The sequence below is a fragment of the Aquarana catesbeiana genome, linkage group LG12, assembly GCF_042186555.1.
Source record: "Aquarana catesbeiana isolate 2022-GZ linkage group LG12, ASM4218655v1, whole genome shotgun sequence".
NCBI classification, from domain to species: Eukaryota; Metazoa; Chordata; class Amphibia; order Anura; family Ranidae; genus Aquarana; species Aquarana catesbeiana.
Genome location: NC_133335.1, coordinates 162,828,326 through 162,856,242, shown reverse-complemented (window position 1 = coordinate 162,856,242; position 27,917 = coordinate 162,828,326). Strand labels below are relative to the sequence as shown.

At 42.3% G+C, this 27,917-nt stretch overlaps 1 protein-coding gene across 1 annotated transcript in view; it reads left to right on the top strand.

The window, feature by feature from the left end:
- Positions 1-27,917, top strand: part of FBF1 (Fas binding factor 1) — a gene marked incomplete in the record, with an annotated part of 244,589 nt that overhangs the window by 194,598 nt on the left and 22,074 nt on the right. Inside the window, 4 exon segments of the mRNA XM_073606133.1 lie at positions 17,980-18,119; positions 18,271-18,389; positions 18,474-18,596; positions 27,371-27,556. Of these exon segments, the coding sequence (XP_073462234.1) occupies positions 17,980-18,119; positions 18,271-18,389; positions 18,474-18,596; positions 27,371-27,556 (568 nt within the window).

Sequence of the window (27,917 nt, the reverse complement as noted above, 5' to 3'; positions counted from 1 at the left end):
GGAGGACGTCATATGACGTCCTCGCCTTCCCGAGCCACTAGGGGGCGCGCGCGCCGTGTCACTCGGGACCCGGTGCGCGTGCCCGGCGGCCGCGATGTCCGCCGGGCACCCGCGATTGCCGGGTAACACAGCAGGAGCGTGGATCTGTGCATGTAAACACAGATCCACGTCCTGTCAGAGAGGAGAGGAGACCGATGGCGTGTCCCTTGTACATAGGGACAGCGATCGGTCACCTCCCCCAGTCAGTCCCCTCCCCCCACAGTTAGAATCACCTCCTTAGGTAATACATTAACCCCTCGAGCGCCCCCTAGTGTTAACCCCTTCCCTGCCAGTCACATTTACACAGTAATCAATGCAATTTTATAGCATTGATCACTGTATAAATGTGAATGGTCCCAAAAATGTGTCAAAAGTGTCCGATGTGTCCGCCGCAATATCGCAGTCACAATAAAAATTGCAGATCGCCGCCATTACTAGTAAAAAATAAATAAATAATAAAAATGCTATAAATCTATCCCGTATTTTGTAGACGCTATAACTTTTGCGCAAACCAATCAATATACGCTTATCGCAATTTTTTTTTACCAAAAATATGTAGAAGAATACGTATCGGCCTAAACTGAGGAAAAAATTTGTTAAAAAAAAAAAAAAAATTGGATATTTATTATAGCAAAAAGTAAAAAATATTGTGTTTTTTCAAAATTGTCCCTCTTCTTTTGTTTATAGCGCAAGAAATAAAAACCGCAGAGGTGATCAAATACCACCAAAAGAAAGCTCTATTTGTGGGAAAAAAATGATAAAAATTTTATTAAGGTGCAGTGTAACACGACCGCGCAATTGTCATTCAAAGTGCGACAGCGCTGAAAACTGAAAAATGGCTTGGGCAGGAAGGGGGTGTAAGTGCCCTGTATTGAGGTGGTTAATGTACACACAGCACCCCATATTGACACAGAAAAACACAGAATTGTTGACATTTTTGCAGATTTATTAAAAAAGAAAAACTGAAATATCACATGGTTCTAAGTATTCAGACCCTTTGCTCAGTATTTAGTAGAAGCACCCTTTTGATCTAATACAGCCATGAGTCCTTTTGGGAAAGATGCAACAAGTTTTTCACACCTGGATTTGGGTATCTTCTGCCATTCCTCCTGGCAGATCCTATCCAGTTCTGTCATGTTGGATGGTAAACGTTGGTGGACAGCCATTTTTAGGTCTCTCCAGAGATGCTCAATTGGGTTTAAGTCAGGGCTCTGGCTGGGCCATTCAAGAACAGTCACAGAGTTTTTGTGAAGCCACTCCTTCGTTATTTTAGCTGTGTGCTTAGGGTCATTGTCTTGTTGGAAGGTAAACCTTTAGCCCAGTCTGAGGTCCTGAGCACTCTGGAGAAGGTTTTCTTCCAGGATATCCCTGTACTTGGCCGCATTCATCTTTCCCTCGATTACAACCAGTCGTCCTGTCCCTGCAGCTGAAAAACACCCCCACAGCAAGATGCTGCCACCACCATGCTTCTCTGTTGGGACTGTATTGGACAGGCGATGAGCAGTGCCTGGTTTTCTCCACACATACCGCTTAGAATTAAGGCCAAAAAGTTCTCTTTTGGTCTCATCAGACCAGAGAATCTTATTTCTCACCATCTTTGAGTCCTTTGGGTGTTTTTTTTAGCAAACTCCATGCGGGCTTTCACGTGTCTTGCACTGAGGAGAGACTTCCGTCGGGCGACTCTGCCATAAAGCCCCGACTGGTGGAGGGCTGCAGTGATGGTTGACTTTCTACAACTTTCTCCCATCTCCCAACTGCATCTATGGAGCTCAGCCACAGTGATCTTTGGGTTCTTCTTTACCTCTCTCACCAAGGCTCTTCTCCCCCGATAGCTCAGTTTGCCCAGACGGCCAGCTCTAGGAAGGGTTCTGGTCGTCCCAAACGTCTTCCATTTAAGGATTATGGAGGCCACTGTGCTCTTAGGAAACTTTAAGTGCAGCAGAATTTTTTGTAACCTTGGCCAGATCTGTGCCTTGCCACAATTTTGTCTCTGAGCTCTTCAGGCAGTTCCTTTGACCTCATGATTCTCATTTGCTCTGACGTGCACTGTGAGCTGTAAGGTCTTATATAGACAGGTGTGTGACTTTCCGAATCAAGTCCAATCAGTATAATCAAACACAACTGGACACAAATGAAGGTGTAGAACCATCTCAAGGATGATCAGAAGAAATGGAAACACCTGAGTTAAATATATGAATGTCACAGCAAAGGGTCTGAATACTTAGGACCATGTGATATTTCAGTTTTTCTATTTTAATAAATCTGCAAAAATGTCAACAATTCTGTGTTTTTCTGTCAATATGGGGTGCTGTGTGTACATTAATGAGGAAAAAAATGAACTTAAATGATTTTAGCAAATGGCTGCAATATAACAAAGAGTGAAAAATTTAAGGGGGGTCTGAATACTTTCCGTCCCCACTGTATATGTGCTAATATGATAGGGCTGCTGCTAAAGTGAAAGGTGAAAGACCCCAATGAATGCAAAAAAAGTGAAATTAAACTCAGCGCTGCTCCTTAAACTCAAACCAATACAATATTGAATAAACCTATATCAACATATACAGTATCATGATATAACTTAACGACACAATATAAAGTGCTGAGTGCCAATATAAAGTGCAAAGATATATAAAGTCCAATCATATAAAGTCCATCCAATGTGGTATGCTGAACTTGTAAACAGTTGTGATAGTTTTCAAGGTACTATTCGTGCTCCCCTCCTGGGTCCCCACTCACCAGAAAAGGGCAGTAAATGCGCCTGTTAGTATCTCCAGATCAGCATCTCCCGTCAGCGATTAGCTGGATTGTATGGACACCACATAGGGATAACTCCTATCTTCCACCAGGTCACCAGGTCTCCTTAGCTTGACGCGTTTTGCCCCTCCCACTGGGCGTCGTCAGAAGATTCTGGAGTCCGTGACTGGCTGTCTTTTATATATATTAAGTCCCTCCCACAACACCCAATGACACCTGCACCATCAAGGGGAGTAGTGGGTGTCATTGGATGTAGTGGGAGGGACTTAGTATATATCAGACAGCCAGTCACGGGCTCCAGAAGCTTCTGATGACGCCCAGTGGGAGGGGTGAAACGAGTCAAGCTAAGGAGACCTGGTGACCATTGTTTGCATGCCAAGGCGGCGTTTCTCTGGACGTTTTAAAGTTTTTTGATGCAAGTGTAATATCTTTAGATTTTATGAATAAACCTCGCAGTATTACCCTATATACATCCTCTTTTCCTTCATTGCTATACATCTTTATGGGTGCCTGATCACTGAGTAAGATGGGAAGGATCCAGGATGTCCATATGTTTTAATCATACCGGTGGAAGATAGGAGTTATCCCTATGAGGTGTCCATACAATCCAGCTATCACTGATGGGAGATGCTGATCTGGAGATACTAACAGGCACATTTACTGCCTTTTTCTGGTGAATGGGGACCCAGGAGGGGAGCACGAATAGTCACTTGAAAACCATCACCACAACTGTTTACAAGTTCAGCATACCACATTGGATAAACTTGTTACAAACCTGGGAAACTTACTTAAAAGAGGTATAGGATTTTGTATTTTTTTTTTTTTTAAAGAATCGTACTTACCTAGGTAGATGCAGCATCGGTCTGAGCTTTGGCTGTATTTCTCCTTTAATCACTCACCCACTGGGCACTTAAACCCCCTTCCTAACTATTCCAGCTTTCGGTGCTTACATTTTGAATGACAATTACTCAGTCATGCAACACGGTACCTATATGAAATTTTTGTCCTTTTTTTCACACAAATAGAGCTTTCTTTTGGTTTTATTTAATCACCGCTGGGTTTTTTATTTTCTATTCTATAAAAGAAAAAAGAAAAATTCTGGAAAAAAATGCAGTTTGCTTAGTTTCTGCTATAAAACTTTGCAAATTTTGTAATTTTTCTTCATAAATTTTGGCCAAAATTTATACTGCTACATATCTTTGGTAACACTAACCCAAACTGGTGTATATTATTTGGTCTTTGTGAAAGTTAGAGTCCACAAACTATGATGCCAATCTCTGAAAATTGATCACACCTGATGTACTGATGGCCTATCTCAATTCTTGAGACCCATGGCAAGAAAGTACAAATACCCCCCAAATGAACCCTTTTCGGAAAGTAGACATCCCAAGGTATTTAGTAAGAGGCATGGTGAGTTTTTTGAAGTTGTAATTTTTTCCCACAATTCTTTGCAAAATCAAGATTTATTTTTTTCTTCTTTTTTTTTCACAAAATTGTTATATTAGCAGGTTATTTCTCACACACAGCATATGCATAGCACAAATGATACCCTAAAACACATTCTACTACTCCTCCTGGGTATGGCGATACCACATGTGTGAGACTTTTACACAGCATAGGAGCATAAATTACACACATAATTTCTTGACTACCTCTTGCAGTTTTGAAGGCCCTGGAGCACCAGGACAATGGAAATGCCCCAAAAATGACCCAATTTTGGAAAGAAAACACCCCAACGTATAACATATGAGGCATAATGAGTCTTTTGAACATGTCTTTTTTTTTTCTACAAGTTTTTGGAAAATGTGGAAAGAAATTGAAAACACATTTTTTTACACAAAGTTGTCCATTTATACAATATTTCTAACACATAGCATGTACATACCAAAAACTACACCCCAAAATAGATTCTCCTACTCCTTCCGAGTATAACAATATCATGTGTGAGACTTTTCCACAGCCTAGCCACATAGAGAGGCCCAACATACAGGGAGCACCAACAGGTGTTCTAGGGGCATAAATTTCAAATGTAATTTGACTACCTATTACAATTTTGTGAGGCACAGTAGTGGCATGGATGAGAACTGATTTGTTATGGATGAGCCATGGCTGGGTATTGCGGAGTGTGGCTGGATGGCTGAGGATGGATGGATGGATGGCTGAGCCTGGATAGATGGATAACTGAGCATGGATGGATGGCTGAGGATGGATGGATGGATGGCTGAGCATGGATGGATGAGGCTGAAATTAGATGGAGCCACAGCAGCGCCGTGGGCACTACAGATCCAGCCCACAGCGCTGCTGCACCCAATCTCTCCCCTCTCTGTTCACACTGTACAGAGAGGGGAGAGAGGAATCGGACATGACGCCGGTTTGTTTACAAGTGATCACTCCGTCGTTTGACTTTTTATTAAGTTTTTCAGAGAAAATACAATGTACAATTAAACATTGTACGTCGTGCAACGACGTCTAGATAAATGATACAAAGTAAATAATACAAAGTATGAATTAAGTATGAATTAACATCCGCTAACAGGGTCTATTATAACAAGTAGTGAACATATATCCATAATTGGTCCTAGAAATACAGATATATATATATATATATATATATATAGTTGGTCCTCTTCACTAGTGTTGCACCCCATGTGGGAGCTCTAGTGCCACAGGAGTGAAGGGGACCTGTTTGCTATAGATGGATGGTGCCGCGCTAATCCTATTATATGAGCTTCTAATTAATAAATTAAGTAAAGAAACCGGCCTGGAGGGCCACTGATGTATAAAAACAAGTGTTATATCCCACTGTGCAAACTAAAAAATACAAATAAAAATAAATATGTGGATGTGGGTAATAAATAAACAGCCTAATTAATAAATAAATAACCACCGTGACTAGCCATAAATATGACTGTTCTAAAAAACAGTGAAATAAATACTGAAATTACATAATCATCAATCATAAATCAGCAAAGTGCATAGTGCCAACACTGTGCAACCTAGATAACTGAACTAAATGATGTGAAACAACAAGTTTTCCATAAAGTGCAAACGTGCAGACAAATGTAAAAATAATGTGCAAATGATAACTCCAAAAATAAACGGTAATTAAATGTCCTAATAGATTAAAAATGAAAAACGAGGGAGAATCACACAAAAAAAAACGTCCATAGTCTTAAATATAATCTTGTGACATAAGGTGCTGACATGCGCATGTAGCAGTTAAAGTGCCTGGTGATTCAAAATTCCATGCAGCTTCGTGTGTAAACACTCCAGTGAGCAGTGGCCCCTTACCTCATAGGAATGGGGCAACAGCATATGACCAAACTGGTTCTTTAGTTTTTTTCCACCTAGCGGCTCCTACGTGTTCCTCACCGTCCTGGGGTGGGATTCCCTCAGGTATGGTCCAGGAGATGTTTAAAAACAGGAATAAAGGAACCCAATAGTGTAACTCCGTTTTACAAGGTAACAACGTTTATTAGGCAGAAAACAGCAGGTACTCACATTTAAAATGAACGGTAAGGTATTTGTATCCGACGAGCGGCGAGCTCGTAGCTTTCTTTCAGTGTATCCAGCCTATCCAGTCCCTACGCGTGACGTCACACCACACGTGACTTCTTCAGGGGAAAGAACGTGTGGTGTGACGTCACGCGTAGGGACTGGATAGGCTGGATACACTGAAAGAAAGCTACGAGCTCGCCGCTCGTCGGATACAAATACCTTACCGTTCATTTTAAATGTGAGTACCTGCTGTTTTCTGCCTAATAAACGTTGTTACCTTGTAAAACGGAGTTACACTATTGGGTTCCTTTATTCCTGTTTTTAAACATCTCCTGGACCATACCTGAGGGAATCCCACCCCAGAACGGTGAGGAACACGTAGGAGCCGCTAGGTGGAAAAAAACTAAAGAACCAGTTTGGTCATATGCTGTTGCCCCATTCCTATGAGGTAAGGGGCCACTGCTCACTGGAGTGTTTACACACGAAGCTGCATGGAATTTTGAATCACCAGGCACTTTAACTGCTACATGCGCATGTCAGCACCTTATGTCACAAGATTATATTTAAGACTATGGACGTTTTTTTTTTGTGTGATTCTCCCTCGTTTTTCATTTTTAATCCATTAGGACATTTAATTACCGTTTATTTTTGGAGTTATCATTTGCACATTATTTTTACATTTGTCTGCACGTTTGCACTTTATGGAAAACTTGTTGTTTCACATCATTTAGTTCAGTTATCTAGGTTGCACAGTGTTGGCACTATGCACTTTGCTGATTTATGATTGATGATTATGTAATTTCAGTATTTATTTCACTGTTTTTTAGAACAGTCATATTTATGGCTAGTCACGGTGGTTATTTATTTATTAATTAGGCTGTTTATTTATTACCCACATCCACATATTTATTTTTATTTGTATTTTTTAGTTTGCACAGTGGGATATAACACTTGTTTTTATACATCAGTGGCCCTCCAGGCCGGTTTCTTTACTTAATTTATTATTATTATTATTATACAATATTTATATAGCGCCAACAGTTTACGTAGCGCTTTACAACTTAATTAGAAGCTCATATAATAGGATTAGCGCGGCACCATCCATCTATACAACATTCATTTAGGCCAAGTGACACCTAATAGGTGCGTGCAGCTGTTCCACTTTTAGCCAACTCCATATCTGATAGCGCAGGAATATTCTTCTGTACAACTGTTTGCTATAGACCTACGGTAATAGAGATGAGCTAGTTAGTACTAGCTGTTGGATGTATCTTATTGCTCTTGTACAGAAATTTGTATTGCTCGGTCAAGAAAGAAGATCTATGTTTCAGTTCTTAATTGTGTGGGTTGCGCAGTGTTTAGTCCAGTCAGTCCATGGTTTCCAGTCACTGTGCATTTTCGTCGCCTGGCCAGTGTATGTAGCTGTTGTAATCTTGTAGCTGTAGTGGAGGGCTACCAAGTCAGTGACTTGGGCAAGTGTCAGAGGAGTGTCGGATTTCCAGTGTCTGGTTATATTAAGCCTTGCTGCCATTAGGATATGAGTGACTACCAGCCTGGATGGATGAGGGATTGCCTCTATATTTAGGTTTAGTATCGCAAGTGCCGGCGAGGGAGGAACCTTGATGTGGGTGATGTTCGAGATTAAGAGAAAGATATTTTCCCAGTATTGATGTAGTTTAGTACATGCCCAGAAAACATGGAATATGTCGCTTGGAGAAGAATGACATCTCCAGCAGTTGTTGGGGATTCGTGGATTAAAGGATGTTATTCTGGCTGGAGTGAGATACCAGCGTAGTGAGATTTTCTGCGTGAGTTCCCATAGGGCCATGCATTTAGTGGCCTTATAAGCAGCCTTAAGGGCTAGTTGCCATTGAGTGTCGGTATAGGTATGGGCAAGGTCAATTTCCCAACTGTGGTGTGAGTTTAGTTTGGAAAAGGTACGTTTTTGGTGGAGGATGTTATAAAAGTAGGAGATGCCTCTAGTTTTAGTGGCTGGGTTGGTGAGGTAATCCCAGGTCTTGGGGTGATTATTGTAGAGAGGAAGAGGAATAGTATTCAGGTAGTGGCGCATACGGAGGCAAGTGAAGTGGTCGGTTGTTGGTAGGGTGAATTCGGATTGGAGTTGTGAGAATGTTTTAATGTGGTTGTTATGTATTAAATCTTGTAGGAATCGTATGCCTTTGCTGGTCCATGTTGATAGCGAGAGTTCAGGTACTATATGTAGTAAGGATTTTAAGGCAATGTAGTATTGTGGCTTGGTGGGTGTGAATGTCAGTAGGGCTAATGATTATATCCAAGCTTGTGCCGATGCTCTCATGGTTGGAGATAGAGATGTTGGTATTGTGGTGCCCAGCGGTGTACTAAGTAGCCAGGTTTTCAAACTAGGTCGTGTGAGTAAGGAGTTCTCAATTTGTCCCCAGAGTGTGTTCGGGTATTTTTGGAACCAGGAGGGTAATTGGGCTAGGATTGTTGCCAAGTAGTAATCCTCAAAATCTATAGAACCTGTTCCACCGACTAGTTTGTGTTTAATTAGGTTGTGATGGGCACATCTCGGTCTTTTTCCATTCCATAGGAATTTGTTAAATATCGTTCAGAGAGATTTAAAAAAGCTAACTGGCAGAGGGATGGGTAGGGTCCTGAAATAATATAGTATTTGGGGGAGGCATATCATTTTAAAGGCCGCAAGTCTACCTGACCATGAGAGTTCATGTTTTACTATTTGTTGTGAAGTTGATTGGATTTGTTTGAGGAGTGGTAAATAGTTGCATGAGTAGAATTTCTTAGTTTCCCTCGGGAGTTGTATGCCTAAATAGGATATGTCAGTATCTGTCCATTCGAATGGGTATTGTAGTTGTAAGAGGTTTTTCATGGTGGTGTTTATATTTATATCTAATATGAAGGATTTGGTCGCGTTGGCTTTATAGTATGAGACCGAACTAAACCAGTTAAGCAATTTTTGTACTTCTGCCAGGGAAACAGTCAGATCAGTAAAAATGAGAATTACATCATCAGCGAATAGACTGATCTTGTGATGGGAGGGGCCGATTTGAAGGCCCGAGATGTTAGGGTGGGAGCGTATGTGTTCCGCTAAGGGTTCCATAAGCATATTAAATATTAGGGGGGAGAGAGGGCACCCCTGGTGGGTGCCGTTTGTAATGGGGAATGGTCGTGAGAGCATGGGCCTCAGGATTGGAGTACAATGCCATGATGGCTTTTAAAATTTGACCTTGGAACCCAAATTTTTGGAGGACCGCTTTTAGGTAGGACCAGTGGACTCTGTCGAACGCCTTCTCTGCATCCAGGGAAAGGAGCAGAGAAGGCGTTCCGGTGGATTCAGCTTGATGTATTAAATTAATCATTCTTCTGTTGGCATAGGAGGATTGTCTGCCTTTAGTGAATCCTGTTTGGTCTTGATGTATAATAGTGGGCATGATGTCAAGTAGTCTTGTTGCTATGGTTTTGGCGTAAATTTTGATGTCAAGGTTGAGTAAAGAGATCGGGCGAAAGTTTTGGGGGGCATTTGACTGTTTCCCTGGTTTTGGGATTGTAATGACCAACGCTTTTAAATACTCTTTCGAGAACCTAGCAGAGAGGGCAGCATGATTGAAGAGCTCAGTGAGATGTGGGATTAGTTGTGGGGAAATTTGTTTGTAGTATTCCCCTGTCATCCCATCAGGGCCTGGTGCTTTACCACTAGGTAGCGAGTCTATAGTCGCCTTGATTTCCTGGTCAGTGAATGGGGCGTTCAGGGCGGTCAGTTGGTCATTGGTCAATTTGGGTAGGTTTACCTTGCGGAGAAATTGGTCAGTGTCGTCTTGTGTGGGTTGGGGGGTAAGGGGGTCTTGTTTCAAGTTGTACAGATCCTCATAGTAGACACTGAAGGTGTCGGCAATGTCTTGGGGGTTACTCAATAGGGTGTTAGTGTGGGGGTGATTTAGTTGAGTTATTCTAGTTTTAATGTGTCTACCTTTGAGGCATTGGGCTAGTTTCTTTCCTGCTTTGTTAGAGGTGGAATATGTAGATGCTTTGAATTTCCTGTGAAGGAATTCATAGGAGTGGAGGAGTAGGGTTTCTGTCTGAGGGATAATAGTTGGTTTGTCTGTGGATCTTGAGGGTTAGATTTGTGTTTCGTTTCTAGGGCCGCTATTTGAGCTGTTAATACATCTACACGCTGCGTCCTCTATCGCTTATGATAGGAGCTCAGTTTAATTAACATTCCCCTCATATACGCCTTATGTGCACTCCACACCTCGGCAGGGTCGGGTACCGAGCCTTTATTCAATGAGAAAAAAATCTGAAATTTCTGGCGTGTATTTGTCATGTTGAATGATGGAGTTGTTTACTCTCCAGAGAAATGTATTCTGCTGTAGGTTGGAATCTTGGATTGTAATTGAGGTGGGGGCATGGTCCGACCATGTCGTGGTGTGGATCAGAGACTTAGATACTTTTTGTAAAATATGCTTATCAGTTAGGAACAGGTCTATTCTTGAGTATGAGTGGTGCCTAGAGGAAAAAAAAGTGAAATCGCGTTCAGCGCCATGGTGGCAGCGCCAGACATCATATAATTCTTGGGAGGTTATGAACTTCTTCAGAGGTGAGTCACGTCTTTTTGCTGATGAGGTGGAATCCATAGATACATCTGGGACCAGGTTGAAGTCACCACAGAGAATTGTGTGGCCCTTTCGTATGGGTTTGACGGTGCGTATAAGTCTATGTAAGAACTTCATTTGATATGAATTCGGGGCATAGACGTTGATTATAGAGTAAGTCGCTCTATTGATGGTGCAGACTAGGATAATAAAGCGACCTTCAGGGTCCGGGACTACTTCTAGTCGTTGGAAGTCTATGGTAACTTTGATTGCGATCAGGACTCCTCTAGTCTTAGTAGAGTGTGTTGCGTGGAAGACGTGGAAAGTGACGGTTATTACACAGTGATGTATTGGAGGCTAGTAGGTGAGTTTCCTGGACACATAGGATGTCACCCTGGAGAGCCGTGGCGGTTTTCCAGAGTGAGTGTCGTTTGGCTGGGTGGTTAAGCCCATTGGCGTTTAGGGAAAGTATGGTGAACAGCATCTTGTGGGTGCGAGGTTGGTGGGTGTTATGCGCAACACTTACGGTTAGTCGCTGTAGTGTGGAGTTGGAGGTACCTGGGGGTGAGACAGAGAGATAGGTTTACGGAGATCCGAGGCTTGGGTCTGATGCGTTCCGGGTGAAGGTCCAGTAGCAGTAGGTTCTTGGCTGGCCAAGGAGCTGATGTGAGGATGGACTAGGATACTGCGAATAGAGCAGTACGTTAGGTATCAAGACAAAGACAGTCAAACAGAGACCATGGATATATATATATATATATATATATATATATATATATATATAAAAAAAAAACCTGAAAACAGTGAAAAGAATCTTAGATGGTGATCCGTTGGTGGATATTGCGGAACAGTAGTTGATATTTATATCAGTAAAAAAAAGAGAAAGAAACTGAGAGGGGGTGCTGAGCACCGTAGAAGCCTCTATATTGGGGGTACAGAGAGTTATTATCGCGGGTAGGAGATGGCAGGAATAGCAATCAGCCATAGCGCAGGGGAGCTATAATGACTGTTATCGGCCACATGAATCATGGAAGGTGGTGGCGTTCAGTTGAAGTTTTGATCCAGTTGTCTGCGGGATGAGGATGGACCTCTGTCATGAGGAACAGAGTTAGGCGGTTCCGGAATTATACCCCAGGAGTGGAGAAGTTTCAGGCCTTTTTCTAGATCCCCTATCGCGTGGGTTTGCCCATTGCGTACGATGAGGATGGTGGCGGGGTAGCGCCATTTGTATTGCAGCTTATGGTTTTGCAGGCCTTTGGTGATCGAATTCAGTTGACGTCTCAGTTGGAGGGTGTATTTTGACAAGTCAGGGAAGAGTTGGATCCCTGTATAAGGAGAAGGTAAGGGCGATTTGGCTCTGAGTCCCATGAGTAATTTTTCTTTGGTGTGATAAAAGTAGACTCTCATCTAAACATCCCTGGGGACCGAGGCAGCCAGATGAGATGGTTTAGCGATTCTGTGAATCCTATCAACAATGACATCTCGCGGTGAAGCTTCAGGGATAACTAAATGCATCAGTTCTTTTGCATAGCGTGGCAGGTCTGCGGGTAGTATAGTCTCGGGGATACCCCTCAATTTGACATTGTTCCTGCGAGATTTGTCCTCTAAATCGGCCAGCTTGGCACGCATCCATGCCTGTTCCTCTTTAACAGCTTCATAAGCTTCAATGGTTTCATTTACTGTGGAGGTGCAGGCATATATTCCCCTCTCAGCGTTGGTCACTCTGTCATCCAATGAGTGGATGTCAGTGGTGATCTTGTGAAAGAGGGATGGAAGATCAGTCATGAGGGAGGTCTGCAGGGATATGAGCATTTCCTTCAGAGTGGTGTCCATGACTGGCTGGCCTGAGGTGGGGAAGGAGGACATGGATGAGTGCAAGGCCTGGTCTAGTGAGAAGGGGATAGGAGCCTGGGCCTCAATTTGCGGGTGCTGTGACCGCTGCGGCAGTGCGTCCAGCCGCATCTTAGCTTTTGCCGGGCTGCCAAGGAGAGGGTCACCTTCTGGGGCATGGGAGAGGTTGTCCACAGTACCTGTGTCTAGTCGTTCGCCTGTCAGAGCATCCGGGAGGTCTGTGTATGCTGTGGACGGCGCGGCCTGGCCGGCGCCATCTTGGTTTCTCCAGCTCGCCGGCTTCTAGGCGAATTCTGTTAGTCTTTGGGGCTTGTGATCTGTCAGTCTGGATTGTTTCCCCTGACTGAAGCGCTATAGAATCAGGCGTCCATCTGCTTCCCCGGCTGGCCACGCCCCCCCCCGTGTTTTTTCCTTTTGTGAACGCAGCATACCAAAATAGTAGATCCAGGTGCTGATGTAAAATGATAAATTAATCTTGACTTCTGTAGTACTTGGTTGGTACATGCTTGGTTCTGCCCCTGCCACACTGTTGGATAGATGACTCAGTAACCAATAAGGAGGCTTGCATGGTTCAGAAACAGATAATATTGATCATGTGTTAATTCTTTCTGACGCCTCTTTGAAGGAAGTGCCTTCCATTTGCATGATCATGTTTTCTTTTCTCCTTTCTTGATGTTTGAAAAAAGAATTCCTTTGGCCAGTGTTAGCTTATTGTGGGGCAGTAGTACTTAGTACTTCCTAGTGCTGGTGGATATTAAAAATGTATACTTGCAATATGAAGCCTCTGTATTTTATTACTGTAATACTTCTTCTCCTCCTACTCCTCCTCCCCCTTCCTCCTCCTGCTCTCCTCCTCCCCCCCTCCTCCTCCTTCTTCTTCCTCTAAGGACATCTGACTTATGTGGTCAGATATGCAATCGATTGACATAGTTTCTTTTGTTAAAGGAAATCCTGGTGTGAAGGTCTTTCATGTAGCCCTCTATACATCATCTTTCTTCCTAATATGTTAGAAGGCAGGGTCTATATGTACAGTATCTCACAAAAGCGCGTACACCCCTCACATTTTGTAAATATATCTTTTCATGTGACAACACTAAAGAAATGACACTTTGCTACAATGTAAAGTAGTGAGTGTACAGCTTGTACAACCGTGTAAATTTGCTGTCCCCTCAAAATAACTCAACACACAGCCATTAATGTCTAAACCGATGGCAACCTAAGTGAAAATGTCCAAATTGGGCCCAATTAGCCATTTTCCCTTCCCGGTGTCGTAACTCGGTGTTACAAGTGTCAGGTGTGAATGGGGAACAGGTGTGTTAACTTTTGGTGTTATCGCTCTCACTCTCTCATACTGGTCACTGGGAGTTCAACATGGAACCTCATGGCAAAGAACTCTCTGAGGATCTGAAAAAAGAATTGTTGTTCTACATAAAGATGGCCTAGGCTATAAGAAGATTGCCAAGACCCTGAAACTGAGCCGCAGCATGGTGACTAAGACCATACAGGAAAAGTTCCACTCAGAACAGGCCTCGCCATGGTCGACCAAAAAAGTTGAGTTCACGCGCTCAGCGTCGTATCCAAAGGTTATCTTTGGGAAATGGACGTATGAGTGCTGCCAGCATTGCTGCAGAGGTTGAAGGGGTGGGAGGGCCAGCCTGTCAGTGCTTAGACCATATGCCGCACATTGCATCAAATTGGTCTGCATGACTGTCGTCCCAGAAGGAAGCCTCTTCTAAAGATGATGCACAAGAAAGCCTGCAAATAGTTTGCTGAAGACAAGCAGACTAAGGACGTAGATTACTGGAACCCCGTGGTCTGATGAGACCAAGAAAAACGTATTTGGTTCAGATGGTGTCAAGCGTATATGGCGGCAACCAGGTGAGGAGTACAAAGACAAGTGTGTCTTGCCTACAGTCAAGCATGGTGGTGGGAGTGTCATGGTCTGGGGCTGCATGAGTGCTGCCAGCACTGGGGAGCTACAGTTCATTGAGGGAACCATGAATGCCAATATGTACTGTGACATACTGAAACAGAGCATGATCCCCTCCCTTTGGAGACTGGGCCGCAGGGCAGTATTCCAACATAACGACCCCAAACACACCTCCAAGACGACCACTGCCTTGCTAAAGAAGCTGAGGGTAAAGGTAATGGACTGGCCAAGCATGTCTCCGGATCTAAACCCTATTAACCACTTCCCGCCCGCCCTATAGCGGATTGACGTCCGGGAAGTGGTTGTGTTATCCTGACTGGACGTCATATGACGTCCAGCAGGATAACATGCCGCAGCGCGCCCCCGGGGGCGCGCATCGCGGCGATCGGTGGAGCGGTGTGTCAGTCTGACACACCGCTACACTGATCTTGGTAAAAAGCCTCCGGCGGAGGCTCTTTACCACGTGATCAGCCGTGTCCAATCACGGCTGATCACGCTGTCAATAGGAAGAGCCGTTGATCGGCTCTTCCTCACTCGCGTCTGACCGATCGGCGGCTCTCCTGGCAGGGGGGGTCTGCGCTGATTGTTTATCAGCACAGCCCCCCCTCAGATCACCCCACTGGACTACCAGGGATGCCACTAGGACCACCAGGGAAGGGGCAACGTGGATGGCCAGGTATGTACCCCATGGCCATCCACATGTGCCCAATCTGTGCCAATCAGTGCCCACAAATGGGCACTGATTGGCACTATTATGTCCATGATATGCCCAGATCTGCCCAGCAATGCTCTATCAGTGCCACCTGTCATTGCCCATCTGTGCCACCTGTCTTTGCCCATCTGTGCCACCTGTCATTGCCCATCAGTGCCACATGTCAGTGCCCATCTGTGCCCATCAGTGCCCACCTATCAGTGCCCATCAGTGCCACACATCAGTGCCACACATACGTACCCATCAGTACCACCCATATATACCAATCAATGCCACCTACGAGTGCCCATCAGTGCCGCCTATGTGTGCCCATCGGTGCCACCTATGAGTGCCCATCAGTGCCGCATACCAGTGCCACCTATCAGTGCCCATCAGTGCCGCCTATCAGTGCCCATCATCAGTGCCCGTTAGTGCCACCTCATTGGTGCCACCTCATCGGTGCCCATCAGTGCCGCCGTATCAGTGCCCATCTGTGCCGTCGTATCAGTGCCCATTATTGAAGGAGAAAGCTTACTTATTTACAAAAAAATTTAACAGAAACAAAGAAAAACTTGTTTTTTTTCGAAATTTTCGGTCTTTTTTTATTTGTTGCGCAAAAAATAAAAACCGCAGAGGTGATCAAATACCACCAAAAGAAAGCTCTATTTGTGGGAACAAAATGATAAAAAATTTGTTTGGGTACAGTGTAGCATGACCGCGCAATTGTCATTCAAATTGCAACAGCGCTGAAAGGTGAAAATTGGGCTGGGCGGGAAGGTGTCTAAGTGCCTGGTATTGAAGTGGTTAAGCACCTGTGGAGCATCCTCAAATGGAAGGTGAAGGAGCACAAGGTCTCTAACATCCACCAACTCTGTGATGTAGTCATGGAGGAGTGGAAGAGGACTCCAGTGGCAACCTGTGAAGCTCTGGTGAACTCCATGCCCAAAAGGGTTAAGGCAGTGCTGGAAAATAATGGTGACCACATAAAATATTGACACTTTGTGCCCAATTTGGACATTTTCACTTGGGGTGTACTCACTTTTGTTGCCAGCGGTTTAGACATTAATGGCTGTATGTTGAGTTATTTTGAGGGGACAGCAAATTTACACTGTTATACAAAAGCTGTACACTCACTACTTTACATTGTAGCAAAGTGTCATTTCTTCAGTGTTGTCACATGAAAAGATATAATAAAATATTTACAAAAATGTGTGCTCACTTTTGTGAGATGCTGTATGTGCAGTATGACAACCCTGTGAGATCTTGCAAGATCTCCCTGAAAGATATTAATGATCTTGTCTTCCCAGGGAGCATCAGTGCAGCCATCTTGGGATGTGTTGTCAGCAGTCTCAGCATTCTTACTTAGAGTTGCCACTCAAGTGAAACTTTATATTTAAGGCTATGTAGAGAGGTAATGGGAGGGGTGGAGATGCTGGGCCAGTAGAGAGTAGGGATGGGCTATCTGTTCGAGTCGAACATGAGTTTGACGCGAACATTGGCTGTTTGCCTGTTCGCCAAACAGCAAACAATTTGGGGTGTTCACAGCAAATTCGAAAAGCAGCGGAACACCCTTTAAAAGTCTATGGGAGAACTCTAAAGTGCTAATTTTAAAGGTTAATATGCAAGTTATTGTCATAAAAAAGTGTTTGGGGACCCGGGCCCTGCCCCAGGAGACATGTATCAATGCAAAAAAAAAGTTTTAAAAACGGCCGTTTTTTCGGGAGCAGTGATTTTAATAATGATTAAAGTGAAACAATAAAAGTGAAATATTCCTTTAAATTTCGTACCTGGGGGGTGTCTATAGTATGCCTGTAAAGTAGCGCATGTTTCCAGTGTTTATAACAGTCCGAGAGCAAAATGACATTTCTAAAGGAAAAAAAAAATAATTTAAAAGTACTAGCGGTAATGGAAATTTGGGGGACCCCCACGCTTTTTTTTTTTTTTCTTCAATGACTTTTATGTGTATTGTCGGGCCCAACAATTCATTAATAGCAGGCACTAGCGCAAGTACTTTTAAATGACTTTTTTTTCCTTTAGAGATGTCATTTTGCTCTCGGACTGTTATAAACATGGGAAACATGCGCTATTTTACAGGCATACTATAGATACCCAACAGGTATGAAATTTAAAGGAATATTTCACTTTTATTGTTTCACTTTAAGCATTATTAAAATCACTGCTCCTGAAAAAACTGACATTTTTAAAACTTTTTTATGCATTGATACATGTCCCTTCGGGCAGGACCCAGGTCCCCAAATACTTTTTATGACAATAATTTGCATATTAACCTTTAAAATTAGCACTTTTGATTTTTCATGTCCGTGTCCCATAGACTTTAACAGTGTTCGCGTGTTCGAACAAATTTTTTGCCTGTTTGCTTGTTCTGGATGTGAACCGAACAGGGGGGTGTTCGGCCCATCCCTAACAGAGTAACAAGACACTCCCATAAGAGGATATAATAAAATATTTACAAAAATGTGAGGGGTGTATTCACTTTTGTGAGATTATAAGACTATATATTATAAGGATCTTGCTTTGTCTTTGTTTTGTTTTTCTTAATATGACTTTTTCCATTATTCTTCCATGTTGAACCTTCATGATAGTTACTATTGTGTGGTCTTTTTCAGATCATTAAATGGAGTCATTGAACAGATGGAAGCTTTTTCCCATAAGCTGAGTGATCTGTCTGTGCGAGTGGAGAACACCCAGATGAACACTTCTCAGGAGATAGAACTTGGAGCACGACAGAGAGAGGGACAGCTTCGAGGTATTGTACCATTCATACATCTTCTAACCAATATTTACAATACATAATAATTCACAATTATCTGGAAACGTAAAAGCAACTGTCCTGAAGTATTTCTGATACTTTCACCCGTGCTGACACAAATGCAATTTATCACTGCTTTTTGATTCAGCACTGCAGGAACGTTTGACAAGGCAGCAAAAAGATATGGAGGAGGAACGGAGCAGTTTGCGCATGATCATCACCAACATGGAGACTCGGCTAAGTGAACAGAGCCGCCTGCTGGAACAGGTATAAATGGGATTCTGACGTCTGAGCACTGTTCTCTGTATAGCTTGTGCTATATGTGGGCTTAGCGACATTTTATTTCAACAGGAACGTTGGAGGGTGTCTGCAGAACAGGCCAAAATGGACTCGCTACAGCGCTCTCTAGAGGAACAAAAAAGAATAATGACCCAACAAATATGCCAGGAGAGAGAAGAGCTGGAGAGGGCAAAGGTCAGAAACTTTTGTCATCTGGATTCAGAAACAGTTGTGTCATCTGGATGATTTAAATAACAGTCAACTTACAGTTAGATACCCTGTTGTCAGACCATCTCCTTTATAGCCTGGCCGTGCCTCTGCTCCCGCACTACCATTTTGGAAATACATGTCCAAGGTTAGCTTGCAGTATAGTAGTAGTACTGTCTATGTGAGATGGAGCATTGCACCATACAACATTACATTTGTCTGTTTATAAAAAAAAACAACAAAAAATTAGTGTTTCGTATGGCACATGCATGAGGTGAGGCACATGACATCATGCACTTCCTCTTGCTTACAGTATCTCACAAAAGTGAGTACACCCCACACATTTTTGTGAATATATTTTTATATATCTTTTCATGTGACAACATTGAAGCAATGACACTTTGCTACAATGTAAAGTAGTGAGTGTACAGCTTGTATAACCATGTAAATTTGCTGTCCCCTGTGTGTTGAAAATAATTCAACACACAGCCATTAATGTCTAAACCGCTGGCAACAAAAGTAAGTACACCACTGTTAGGATTATTCTTCTCCTGTGATCAGTCAAACTCCAGGTGTATTGAAAAGCAGACAATTTATTTCAGATGTATCACACAAAAGGATGATGCTTACAAGTCGAAAGATGCAGTAAGAATCATACAAAAAGATGTACAGCCCCCCTCCTAATACCTACAATATAGCTATAACGCTTCTATTGGCTGAGGAAACACAGATAGCGTGCCTGGTACAAAATAGTACTTTATTTTGCCAATTAGCGTTTCCTGTACAATCTTGTTCTACCATATATGGGTAAGCCTAATCATCCTACAACTTACTATGAAGTTAGTTAGAGCAAAAACGATACAAAAAGTTAATACAACAACGTGCTCAGAAATCAGTTTAAAAATCAGTTTCAGGATTTTTTTTTTTCTAATAGTCACACAATAAACATTTCAAACTTTTCTAACACCCCTAAGTGATAATGTCCAAATTGGGCCCAAAGTGTCAATATTTTGTGTGGCCACCATTATTTTCCAGCACTGCCTTAACACTCTTGGGCATGGAGTTCACCAGAGGTCCATAGGTTGCCACTGGAGTCCTTTTCCACTCCTACATGACGACATAACGGGACTGGTGGATATTAGAGACTTTTTGCTTCTCCACCTTCTATTTATTTTTTTGATACTATGTGATTACAATTGTGCTGGTGACACTTCCTTCTCATGATTGTAGGCAAGGCACACTTGTCTTTGTACGCCTCACCTGGTTGCCGCCACACACTCTTGAGACCATCTGAATCAAATACGTTTATCTTGGTCTCATCAGACCACGGGACATGGTTCCAGTAATCCATGTTCTTAGTCTGCTTGTCTTCAGCAAACTGTTTGTGGGCTTTCTATTGCATCATCTTTAGAAGAGGCTTCCTTCTGGGACAACAGCCATGCAGAGTAATGTGATGCAGTGTGGCATATGGTCTGAGCACTGACAGGCTAATCCCCACCCCTTCAACCCCTTCAACCCCTTCAACCTCTGCAGCAATGCTGGCAACACTCATACGTCTATTATCCAAAGATACCTCTGGATATGACTCTGTGCACGTGCACTCAACTTCTTTGGTTGACCATGGTGAGGCCTGTTCTGAGTGGAACCTGTCCTGTTAAACTGCTGTATGGTCTTGGCCACAGTGCTGCAGTTTCATGATCTTGGCAATCTTCTTATAGCCTAGGCCAACTTTATGTAGAGCAACAATCCTTTTTTTCAGCTCCTCAGAGTTCTTTGCCATGAGGTGCCATGTTGAACTTCCAGTGACCAGTATGAGAGAGTGAGAGCGATAACACCAAATTTAACACACCTGCTCCCGATTCACACCTGAGACCTTGCAACGCTAACTTGGGCCCAATTTGGACATTTTCACTGAGGGGTGTGTCACTTTTGTTTGCCAGCGGTTTAGACATTAATGGCTATGCAAGTTATTTTGAGGGGACAGCAAATTTACACTGTTATACAAACTGTACACTCACTACTTTACATTGTGGCAAAGTGTAATTTCTTCAGTGTTGTCACATGAAAAGATATAATTAAATATTTATAAAAATGTGAGGGGTGTGCTCACTTTTGTGAGATGCTGTATGTGCAGGATGACAACCCTGTGAGATCTTGCAAGATCTCCCTGAAAGATATTAATGTTCTTGTCTTCCCAAGGAGCATCTGTGCAGCCATCTTGGATGTGTTGTCAGCAGTCCCAGCATTCTTAGAGTTGCCACTCAAATGAAACTTTATATTGAAGGCTGTGTAGAGAGGTAATGGGAGGGGTGGAGCATGCTGGGTCAGTACAGAGAGTAACAAAACACTCCCATAAGAGAAGACTAAGATAAGCAAGAAGGAAGGGGGCTATGTTTGGGAATTGACTCTTCCTAGAATAGTCAAATTTAGCTAGCAGGTTCATAGACACATTGCAGTGATTAAAAAAACAATTGTATGGGAAGGAAAAACTCTTGGGCTAAGCATCTACAATACTCATTTATGTGTTTTTACCTGAAATTTGGTGCCAAGCATTTACTACATTTAGGGTCAGCCTATTGCGAACTGATGTTTCAGTGTTTGAATTCTTTTATATTTCTTAGGAACTCTGCTGATAACATTTCTGTGCTTGATCTTTGGTAAAGCCCAACTCCAGCTATAACCATTTTAATTTTTAATCCTTGCTAAAATAGGGAGGGAGTAGAAGTTCTTGTTACTGTCTTTGTCCCTACTGCGGAGTTTTCTACTGACTTCCAGTCTTGGTGCTATAGACAACAGTAAAAAACCTGACAAAGTTTCTAACCTTTCTTTGCTCACTAAAATAAAATGCTTTTATTGTTTTTGTCACCATTAAAGATTCTGCTTACTGCTGCCCTGATGACCATACAGGAGAATTTTCCCAATGGGGGTAAAAACAAAAATATAACAGGGGTTCCAACTACTATCCAGACCTAAAAATATATATAAAAAGAGGAACTCCAACTTGTAAAAAAAATATATTTTTAAATTTTAACACAATGGGGTTGATTTGCTTAAACTGGAGAGTGCAAAATCTGGTGCAGCTCTGCAAAGAACCCAATCAGCTTTCAGTTTTTGTTTTTTTGTTTTTTGTCAAAATGTAATTGAACAAGCTGAAGTTAGAAGTTGATTGGCTACCATGCACATCTGCACCAGATTTTGCACTCTCCAGTTTTAGTAAATCAACTTAAATGAAAATCAAAACAAACTGTTCCAAATTCAAAAATCTGTGAAAGTTCAAAATGAGTTGAATTATGTGAAATTGCTAGCCATGTCTAGAGCTGACTTAGTACGCATGTAGCATAATGTGTTGCATAAACTTGGTAAACAACTTTTCATGCAACATGGTAATCACTGTATTTTGTGCATTGTTATTGTAAAATATTCCTGTTCAAAAATGTAGCAAAAATGAACTGGGCCTACACTGACAAAATACTGACAAAATACACTATTTTCAAAATGCCCCATTGTCATCCACCCCAAACTCGCTCATCTATGTCTTTATGGACCCTGGTTTATGCACTGGTCCAAATAATTTTGGTGGAAGGGGGATTAGTTTCAGGGGTTGGCCTTGGCCCCTTAGTTCCAGTGAAGGGAACTCTTAAGGTGTCAGCATACCAAGACATTTTGGACAATTTGATGCTCCCAACTTTGTGGGAACAGTTTGGAGATGGCCTCTTCCTGTTCCAACATGACTGCACACCAGTGCGCAAAGCAAGGTTCATAAAGACATGGATGAGTGAGTTTGGGGTGGAGGATCTTGACTGGCCTGCACAGAGTCCTGACCTCAATCCGATAGAACACCTTTGGGATGAATTGGAGCAGAGACTGCGAGCCAGGCCTTCTCATCCAACATTAGTGCTGGACCTCACGAATACGCTTCTGGAAGAATGGTCAAACATTCCTATAGACACACCCCAAAACATTGTGGGCAGCCTTCTCAGAAGAGTTGAAGCTGTTAAAGCTGTTATAGCTGCAAAGGGTGGGGATGCCATTAAAGTTCATGTGCGTGTAAAGGCAGGTGTCCCAATACCTTTGACAATATAGTGTATATATGGCATATTGGGTTTAAGTCTGTGAGTTAAGGACAGTATTGGAATCATAATGGTACATATACCAACACATTCCAAAATGTTTTCAGCAGCAATCTTTATGTGACATTGCACTCCAGTTATACTGCCAAGTTTAAGTAGATGGCATGTCCCTCTGCCTTCCCAATGAATCTCAGTAGAAAGTCACTCCATAACACAATTTAATGACCTGATATATTAAGACCTGCTTTTTCCATTAACATGTAATTCAGTGTGCTCCATAGATCAATAAACCTTACTCTGTTTCTGTTAAGCAGTTATAGACTGCATTCCTCTGGTTATAATGTGGGTGATTTATGTCTTCTACCATGTGTCATCAGTCAGTTTACATATGCTTTACCAACAATGTATACATGATTTATCCCCTATATGTTGGCTGACAGATACACACACCAGTGTAACCATAACATAGTTACGAATGTGTGGCATCAACAGACCTTCTTAGTCAATGATTTTACATGATGGCAGAGGGTACCTATAAATGTGGAATGTGCCTGCGTAAAGGAGTACAGGGAAATATATTTTATAGTCGTTCCAGTGTAGCTGTAAAAACTGTCACATGACACAGCTGTGTTTTGTACTTTGCTAGTAAAAACAGGGTTCTTCTGGCATTCTTAAAGCTGAATTCCAGGTCTAAATGTTATAGCATAGTTACATTGGTCCAGCTTAAACCAAATGTAAGTATGCATTTTATATATCTGTAGAAGTTGAAAATCTTTGCAATAGTTTCTGCTACTACAGTGATCACCGCTGTCCTTCAGGTTTCGTGCCAAGCTGCTGCCATGCTTCATAGTGAACACAGGGGGTTGCTCACCTTGCACAGGCGCCGTTCACAGAATGCCTTACAGTCTTCTTAATGAATGCCAGGTGCTTTCATATTGGACTAAAGATGGAGATCATGATGTACAGTCATGTATCTCTACCTCATCAAGTCAGAGAACTCCTTATATTCACTGAGAAAAATGCAAGGCGCTCTGCGAACAGCACTTGCACTAAGCGGGTGACCCCCTATAGTCACAAAGTAGCAGGACAGCAGCACAGATTGGGACCCGGAAGATGGCTAGTAATGCCTCTAGCAGAGGATACTTACAGTGATTTCCAGCTTCCACAGGGATCCCACAGGTATGGATTATGAATACTTACAGTGCCTTGCAAAAGTATTCACCCCCTTGGCATTTTTCGTGTTTTATTACCTCACAACCTGGAATTAACATGGATCATTTAATTTACAGAACATGCGCACAACTTTTAAGATTTTTTTTGTTTTGTTTTTTTTTTTTATTGTGAAGCAAATAACAAATAGGACAAAATAACAGAAAAGGTAAATGTGCATAACTATTCACCCCCCTAAAGTCAATACTTTGTAGAGCCACCTTTTGCAGCTATCACAGCTCCAAGTCGCTTTGGATAAGTCTCTATGAGCTTGCCACATCTTACCACTGGGATTTTTGCCCATTCCTCCTTGCAATACTGTTCCGGCTCCTTCAAGTTGTATGGTTTGCGCTTGTGAACCACAATCTTTTGGTCTGACCACAGTTTTTCTATTGGATTAAGGTCTGGGCATTGACTAGGCCATTCCTACACATTTACATGTTTCCCCTTAAACCACTCAAGTGTTGCTTTAGCAGTGTGTTTGGGGTCATTGTCCTGCTGGAAGGTGAACCTCCGTCCTAGCCTCAAATCACACACAGAGTGGTACAGGTTTTGCTCAAGAATATCCATGTATTTAGCACCATCCATCTTTCCATCAACTCTGACCAGTTTCCCAGTCCCGACTGCTGAAAAAAAATCCCCAAAGCATGATGCTGCCACCACCATGTTTCACTGTGGGGATGATGTTCTTTAGGTGATGTGATGTGTTGGGTTTGCGCCAGACATAGCGTTTTCTTTGATGGCCAAAAAGTTCAATTTTAGTCTCATCAGACCAGAGCACCTTCCTCCATACATTTTGTTTTTTGCTGAAAGTAATGGCTTTCTTCTGGCCACTCTGCCATTAAGCCTAACTCTATGGAGCATATGGCTTATTGTCATCCTTTGTACAGATACTCCAATCTCTGCTGTGGAACTCTGCAGCTCCTCCAGGGTTACCTTAGGTCTCTGTGCTGCCTCTCTGATTAATGCCCTCCTTGCCCGGTCCGCGAGTTTTGGTGTGCGAATGTCTCTTGACAGGTTTGCTGCTGTGCCATGTTCTTTCCATTTGGTTATGATAGATTTGATGGTGCTCCTAGGGATCATCAAAGATTTGGATATTTTTTAATAACCTAACCCTGACTTGTACTTTTCAACAATATTGTCCCTTACTTGTTTGGAGAGTTCCTTGGTCTTCATTGCAGTGTTTGGTTAGTGGTGCCTCTTTCTTAAGTGTTGCAGCCTCTGGGACCTTTCAAAAAGGTGTGTATATGTAATGACAGATCATGTAACACTTAGATTGCACACAGGTTGACATAATTTCACTAATTATGTGACTTCTGAAGGTAATTGGTTGCACCAGAGCTTTTTATGGGCTTTATAACAAAGGGGGTGAATACATACACCCATGCCAATTATCAGTTTTTTATTTGTGAAAAATAATTTTATGTATATATTTTTCTAATTTTACTTCACCAACTTAGACTATTATGTTCTGATCCATCACATATAATTAAAAAAACATTGAACTGAAGGCTGTAATGTAACAAAATAGGTAAAAAGCCAAGGGGGTGAATACTTTTGCAAGGCACTGTATACTGGTCCAAGATGGATCAATGTAACTATGCTATAAAATCCATACCTGGAATTCAACTTACCTTCATGGATAAATGAGTTTAGAACTCTTGTTACTACTGCTATTATTATAAACATGTATTTCTTTGCTGCATCAAGCTATTATACATTGGGATTGATTTACTAAAACTGGAAAGTGCAAAATCTGGTGCAGCTGTGCATGGTAGCCAATCATCTTCTAGCTTCAGCTTGTTCATTTAGACTTAGCCAAAAAACCTGGAAGCTGATTGGTTTCTATGCAGAGCTGCACCAACTTTTGTGCACTCCAGTTTTAGTAAATCAACCCCATGCATGAGCGTACTTCAAGTAAAACTCCAATTTTGTTAAAGTATTTGTCAGAGAAAAAAAAAACATAGTTGGCACATAACTGCCATTTATGCATATTTTCCTGTGTTTTTATTACTTTAAAAATTTGCAACTACAGAAAAAATACCAATTAATCTGCCAGAATTCCAGTGAGCTCCCAACTTCCTGCCTCTGCTGACAAGACTGTGCATCTGCGCTAAAATCCCAGCCAGTGTTGTCAGCCTTGCCATCCAGGTTAAAGAACAATCCCTCGTGTATAAATGATTTAATTTTTAATAAAAGAACAATTTTCTTTTAAAAGCAGCTTCCTTGGCTGTAAAGGATAGGAGAGTTTAATTACACTTTTAAGGCTGCTTTCATGTACACTACAGCTCCTAGACTTGAGTTTAGGAGCTTTTGGCATTTTTTTGCCAAAGCTCCTAAACTCAACTCCATAAAAGCCTATGTGTCCATGTACAAATGGGCTTTCAGGATGTTTTAGGAGCTGCTGCAGATAGGGGAGGTTCAACCTCCTTCTCCTGAACGCGGAAGAATCTCGTTCAGGATAGGAACGTTTTAACTGCCGGCCGCAAATAGTGGCAAAAATGATTTTCCTGCGTTTTTCGCTTCCCCGCGGTCAAAGTAGGTTATGTGTACATAAAGCCTAAAGCTGTCAGCAGGTTGGCGTCTACAAACTTGCCAGTGCCTAAAAATAGAGAGCAACTGGGCATGTGCAGAGCAGGGTGAAACAGTGTATTACCGTACTTGATTTTAAACAGTGTAGACACTTATTTTTAATGTTTTATATAGCTATACCTGCAAAAGAGGCCAGCCTGAAGCGATCTAGCAGGACTTAATTTTCTGACTAAAGTTCCACTTTTAAAGCCGGGTATACATGGGCAGAATGTCGGGAGACATTTGCCGGTTCAAAAAAACGTCATTCTGCCCATGTGTATGTTGGTCTGTCAGACGTGCATGCTGGAAAACCAGCATCCGACCAACTCCCAGTCAGCGCTCTCAGCCAATGGCAGAGAGCGCTGATCGTAGTATTCTGGCGCGGGGGGGGGGCTCCCTCGTCAGAACACAACAGCTCAGTCGGGGAGATCGCTGGACTAACCTCGCCTGGTTAGTACAGTGTCTCTGGCCGGAGCTGACAGTTTTTATTTTTTCGTGCAACCCACAAAAAACCAAATGGTGTGTACCCGGCTTAACGCCTCTTCCTGCATCCATTTACAGGGGCACAGCAGTGCATGTGCTGTATAGTACATAATATCTTCAAAGCTATGTGTTTGTGCTCCCCTTTCACTAGACCATGATAATAGCGGCAAGCAAAACAGGATCACTGAAGCACCAGAGGAGCTAGTATTTCTTTTCTTTGTTGAAACAGATTGCAATAGTGGTGTCACCACCTAAACAATATCACTATGTCCAGTTGAGATTTTGATGCGTGTGAGCGCCGCACAGTTGCACAAAAAATGTTTTATGATGCTGCTGTTTGACTTTTCCTGTGTATATTTTTATTGTTGGCCCATTTGTGTATTATGGGTGTTCAGCATCAAATCAGTTTCCTTATTACCTTATGTACAGAGTGCTCTTCTGGAGGAACAGCAGTCCATTATGACACGTTGTGCAGAAGAACGCAGGAAGGTTGCTTCCGAATGGGCAGAACTTCACGCCCAACAGAAACTAAGCAAGGAGCGGGTGGAGAATGACCTCACCAAAGCGAAAATGGCAGAGTCTCAGAGAGAGGGAGCTCTTATCAGCATCACCAAGGTATATGTGCATTGGTAGAACCATATTTGAGGACTATAAATATCCCCGTGACCTTCTAGATATTTCTTCTTCTCTTCACGTGTATTAGAAAAAATGTATTTGAATTTTTTTTCTTTTTCGAGAAATACAATTGATAATTCTCTTTTTTATAAGCAAGTTAGATGTCATATCACTTCTGTTTTTTCACATTTTGTGATTCTATGGCACATCTGTTATAATGAAGTGCATGTGACTGTTCGGGGGCTGTGATGTAGACCTTTTCCACTGCAGGAGAGTTTTCAGTAAATTAATGGCTTATATTATTTATATCTACCCTTAGATCACTGTAGCTATATATCACTTCTTACAAATATGTAAAAAG